Source organism: Octopus bimaculoides, chromosome 21, assembly GCF_001194135.2.
Source record: "Octopus bimaculoides isolate UCB-OBI-ISO-001 chromosome 21, ASM119413v2, whole genome shotgun sequence".
In the NCBI taxonomy this organism is placed as follows: Eukaryota; Metazoa; Mollusca; class Cephalopoda; order Octopoda; family Octopodidae; genus Octopus; species Octopus bimaculoides.
The window spans coordinates 36,645,119-36,651,143 of NC_069001.1; the positions used below are offsets into that span (position 1 = coordinate 36,645,119).

Genomic DNA, 6,025 nt, shown 5'->3' on the forward strand with positions numbered 1-6,025 from the left:
GGGGTGGGGGGGTCCATAAATTCAGTACTGTGAGCAATCTAATTGACTGGCCCCCTTGGTGGTGGTGGTGGTGGTGGTATGAAGTGTGGTTATGTTGTGATGTCCAGCAGTTTGGTCAGCTGCAGAAATTTAGCCAGATGGGTTTTTAATCACAGTCCCTGTTGTTTCAGTGGACTGACCTGACCACCTGACCTTTTTTGGGGAGTTGAAGAGTGGATGGTAACTGGCAGCAGTAGAGTTTGGGAGGAGTGGGGTGGAGATGGGTTAAGCAGATGGTCATGGTGGTAGGATCGTGTGTGGGGGGAAGGGGGGTCATTATCATAAAATGGTTGGTTGATTTAACCCTGCTCACACACATTCACAGCCCACACATATAGCATACACACAGAAAAACTTTCTCTCTCTCTCACACACACACACACACACATAAGCACAGGCTAGTACACATACTTACAGGCACACACTCAAATGCAAACACACACACATATATATTTACAACCCACACATACATCAGATACACACACACACACATTGACAGCTTTCAATTCCAGAGTTGTTACTTTTTTCTTTTTGCTTTGTTGTTTTCCCCTAAATAAAAGGGAGCTTCTGTCTGTTTCCATCCCCTCTGCAGCCCCCTTTTTTTCGAAAGAGATCTGTAGAGTGCAGTAGAGACTTCAGTTATTTACTACTTTATTCTGTGTTCAAATTCTGTTTTAAGGGAACCTCTTTGTGTGGTCTGCTAGAAATAGCAGTCAAATCTCCTTTATCTCACATACTTACAAATAAAAAAAAAAAAGCAAGTACACATTGGGTAGTGTAGTCCTAGATATATATGTCTGGGAATAAGTCATGATGGTCTTATTTTGGAATGTCTTTGATTATAGAGAGATCTAACCTAACTTTTCCCATTTTGGGAACCCTTGAAATATATCTTATGCCTTAGGGAATCCTCTACATAGATATTATGGCCGTGTGGTTAAGAAGCTTGCTTCCCAACTACATGGTCTCGAGTTCAGTTCCACTGCATGGCACCTTGGTCAAGTATCTTCTATTGTAGCCCTAGTTGCCCATAGTCTTGTGAGAAGATTTGGGAGACAAAAACTGGAAGGAACCAATTGGATGTATGTGTGTATGAATGTAAGTGCATATTTGTCTTTTTGTGTATGTGTGTGTGTGTGTGTGTGTTCTTGTCTTCACATCATGCACTAACTGTAAATAAATATGATTGTCATAGAAGCACCATCACTTGCTTGCAGGCTTAGCTGAAAAGAGGGGGTTGGTAACAAGATGGGTAGGTACACAGCCATAAAAAAAAGAACTCTGCCTCCACGTTTCTCATCTGCTCCAAACAATCACAGAAAAGTGGATGTTAAAATGTGGTGGTGGAATATTAGTGGGAGGAGATTAATCAATACCATTGACCCCGCTATTTGGCTGGACCTTATTTTATCAACCCCAAAGGAATGAAAACAAAGTTGACCTCAGTGTGGTTTGAACTCAGAACATAAAGGGCTGGAAGAAATGTCATCAAACATTTTATCTGCTACCCTAACAATTTTGCCAGCTTCGTATACATAATAAAACAAAATTTAATCATTAGCATTTGCATATAATTAGCATATTTATTCCTTCTTTCTTGCCAAACGTTGGGGCTCCAAGCAAACCCTGCTGGGAAATGCCGACCACCCTCGATGAAACCCTGATTACCTATGTTACTAGGATTTAAACTTCTATTTTTAATTATTAATCTAAATTTTATTTCCATTATCATTTCAGACCTGACCGTTATTAATTAAAATTATCGTTAACGAATTAAATGTTTTTGTTGTTGTTGTTGTTTTTTTTCTGTTTTGTTTTTGTTTATCTTAAATTAAAAGTAAGTTCATGTGTAGAGCTATACTAGTAATAGTAGTAGTAGTAATAATAATAATAATAAATATTCTTTCTTTAATATTTACAGGCCCATGTGGTGGCTGCTTTCGAGCAGAGTTTGTCAAATATGACAAATAGACTTCAGCAATTAACTGCTAGTGCAGAGCAGAAGGTCAGTTGATAATTAAACCCACCCTCCCCACCTGTCTCACCTTATCCCCTTCAATTAAACTAATTATTATAATTATTTTCCCTTTATTTTTGTTTGTTTGCTTGTTTGTGTTTGTTGTTTTCTTTTTTTTAGACGACAGATTTTTCTGGGGGTTTTTTTTTTTTTTTTGGTCTTTGTTTTATCTTGTTTCGTTGCATTTGCCCCTAGTAGGTTGTTTATTCTTTTCATTAACTAATTAATTAATTAATTTTTAATTTAATTTTCAATTTATGAATTTTATTTATTTTTTTTTTTTTACATTATAACTTGTCTGTTTCTTTCTGCTAAAAGAGACGTTACTAAACATCAACCACATCAAATCTCATCAGTTCTCTCCCACTGACTGACTAAACATAAAAATGAAGATATAAATTTGTACTAACCTTCTATCTTTAAGATAGAGACCAACCTGTGAACTTTAACCCTTTTGTGTTGCTATTTCTAACAGATTTGCCATTTCAGTTTTCAAAATAATGAAAGTTTCTAAGATTTATAGTTGAGTTAAATATAAGCATCAAAGTCCAAATTCTGAGGCTGTCTCCCTCTAGATCAAGGGTTCTCAGCTATTTTTGGTCGCTGGACCCTTCTGATTCTTCATTTGCTCAGTTGGACCCTCATAGCCATTCTGTGTTCAAAAAATTAAAATTATTTTGTGTTTTGTAGAAGTAGAACCAGTTTATTGTGCATAAATTTTAGCAACAAAATCTTATGCAGACCCCCAAGGGTCATATGAACCCTGTTGAGGACCACTGCTACAGATTCTTAAAGAGGATGAAGTGTATTTCTGTCCCCAGACATGGTGAGGGCTGCTTTGCACTTGGATAGATGCAAGAATAAGGGCAAAAGTCTATCTCAGGCACTTTGATAGCTTTTATCATCTAATAATGAGATTCTTGTACTTTTGAAAATAATGAAAAATCCAGTAACTTAATTTTCTCATTAAGCTGGTGTTTAGAATGTTTAGAACAAAATTCAACATGGAATTTAGATCATTTTAACCTTTTAGCATTCAAACTGGCCATTATCTGGACAAAATATTTTACCTGTTTTATGTTTAAACTGACCAGATCTGGCCTCTGCCATCTTACCTGTAATTTCATTCTAAAACTATTCAATTACATCATCAAAATCTTGAAGCTACAAGATAATACATGATTAATTCAAAACAATGTAAATAAATAAGCATTACATTTGATAGAAGGATTTGAATGCTAAAAGGTTAAAACATATCAGTCTCAGGTGGGTTGGCATCAAAGGGGTTAAATAAAGCTTGTAAGTTGGCAGGCAGGGAACCAGAAGGTCTGAGCCAAACGTTTGCCATTCTGTAAAAGGCAGAGAAGGATCCACTCAACTTTTGTTACCCTATTTCTACTGAAATACCTTTATTTCCATTGATTTTGATGAAGAATTTAGTAAAACAACTTTCCCATTATTAACTTGGTTTTTGGAACATAAACTGATTTCAAATTTTGGCATAAGGCCAGCAATTTCTGGGGAAGGGGTCAGTTGATTACATCGACCTCAGTGTTTGGCTGGTACTCCCAAAGGCAAAGTTGACCATGGCAGAATATAAATTAACATTAGGTTTCATAGAGGGTTTTAATTTCAATCATTTTAAAGTACAGAGTTTGTTTCTTAGAACCAGGGGTGGTTTTAAATTGTTATCAAAAGAGATAAACAGATGAATATAAATTGGTAATAGACCTGTGATAAGTGTTTCCTTCTAGATCAGATTTGACATTGGTGTTATAGTATTTCTGTTGTAATACAATATCTTGGTTCCAATTAAGTTTTAAAATAATAAAGTATTTATTAGAATAACTTTGACATAAATTAACATGAAAAATGGAGGTAGAACATGGCATTTGTATCATAGAACTGAGGGTGGTCTCAGGTAGGTTAGTACCAAAAGGGTCAGCAAAGGTTGGTTTCGTTGCTATGTTTGTATGGAAATGGTTAAGAAAGTAATTCAATGTTGCCTTTGTAAACATAGTCACTAATCCAGTGGTGATGTGAGAAGATAGTAACTAGCATGCTTTTTGTTGTCTTTTTGTTTTTTCATTTTTCTTTGTTTTTAGTGAAATGGTCTCCAAATATCCCACAAGAGCAGTAAGAGACTGGTTAGATTTGAGAAAGTGACACATTGGCTTTAACACAATTACATACTCTAGTGAGTTTTTAGACAGACCGTGATCTCTTAGTTTTAAGAGAATGAAAGTGAACTGTTAGTTTTAAAAGAGTGACACTGACCTCTTAGTTTTAAGAGAGTGACACTGGCCTATTAGATTTAAGGAAGTGACACTGACCTGTTAATTTTAAGAGAGTGACCACTGACTTGCTAGTTTTAAGTGAGTGACGCTGACCTGTTAGATTTAAGAGAGTGATACTGAACTGATAGCTTTAAGAAAGGCTCGTATCTGTATTAAAAGCAAGAGATCATTCATCAAATTATTTAATGTGCTCTGATATATTAGGCAATTAGAGAAATGAATGTTCTACAAATATAAATTGAACAAATGGTAATGGGATCTTATTTTATACCTGAAAATTTCAGAGAATAACGACAGGTTTTATACTGAGAAACTTGTAAAGCACTTTTGCTGGGCATGCGTTTATACCTTTTCATGTAGATGCTCCATCATGGCCACAATCCAATAACTTAGATCGCATATAAGAATAGACACACCCATGCATTTATACACACAGAAATGTTCACAGACTTACGCATACTGACACACAGTCACATCGACACACACTTGCAGACACGTGGTCATATTGCACATTCTCAGACACACCCACGTCTACTTGGCACTATGTCCTCCCTCCCCACATGCATTCTTACACAAACACAGATGCACTCACATGCATACTACTGCAAACATACACACATACATTCATACTCTCACACGCAGACAAACAAGCAGGCACACATTCACACACACACACACACACACACACACGAACATGCATGCATACTCTCTATATGTATAGACACAACTCCCCACACACTCAAACATACACACGCACAAACACACACATATGCAACTATTACAAACAGACACACACATGCATACTCCCACAGACTAGATACAACTCCCCCCCCCCACGCACTCTCACACACACCTCACTTTATGCATTCACTCCACTCGGTCGCCAATTTGGAAGTTATAAATGTGTTTATTTTGGCAATCAATTTCTTAAAAGCAAAAGCTACTTGTTCAGTAATTAGTTCTGGATGGTAGAAAGAAGTGCTACAAAATCAATTTGTCTTATTAGAATCAAGAAACAGCAAAGGGGAAAGCAAAAACAAACCTTAATATGTATAATAACAAATAAATAAATTAGAAAAAATAAAGTAGTTCCAGAATTTTCAATTATCCCCCCTCCCCTCCTTTTTGCACCCACATTTATATTGTCCCTTTTTTTGACAATAGGCCAAACACACCACCCTGTTTAATACCCACATCTAGTTTGGGAGTTTTTTTTTTTCCTTTTAGCAATAGACCTTCTGCACCCCCACCCCCACCACTTATGTTATTTCTTCAGATGGCTATGTGGTAAGAAGTTTGCTTCTCAACCACATAGTTTCGGGTTCAGTCACATTGTATGGCACACCTTGAGCAAGTATCTTCTACTATAGCCCCAGACTGACCAAAGCCTTGTGAATTGATTTGATTAAATAAAACTGAAAGAAGCCCATATTATGTATGTTCGTGCATATACATATATAGATATAAATAGGTGTGTGAGTGTTTTTATACATATATAGGTGTAGGAGTGGCTATGTGATCAATAGCTTGCTTCCTAACCACTTGGTTCCGGGTTCAGTCCCACTGTGTGTTACCTTGGGCAAGTGTCTTCTACTATAGCCTCGGGTCAACCAAAGCCTTGTGAGTGGATTTGGTAGATAAACTGAAAGAAGCCCGTCGTATATATATATGT

The 6,025-nt window shown here is 36.5% G+C and overlaps 1 protein-coding gene across 1 annotated transcript in view; it reads left to right on the plus strand.

The window, feature by feature from the left end:
* The window catches only part of LOC106875065 (neuron navigator 2), a gene marked incomplete at its 3' end in the record, with an annotated part of 294,273 nt that overhangs the window by 261,022 nt on the left and 27,226 nt on the right, over positions 1–6,025 (plus strand). Inside the window, exon 8 of the mRNA XM_052975421.1 lies at positions 1,961–2,044. Within this exon, the coding sequence (XP_052831381.1) occupies positions 1,961–2,044 (84 nt within the window). The remainder of the gene's footprint in view (positions 1–1,960; positions 2,045–6,025) is intronic.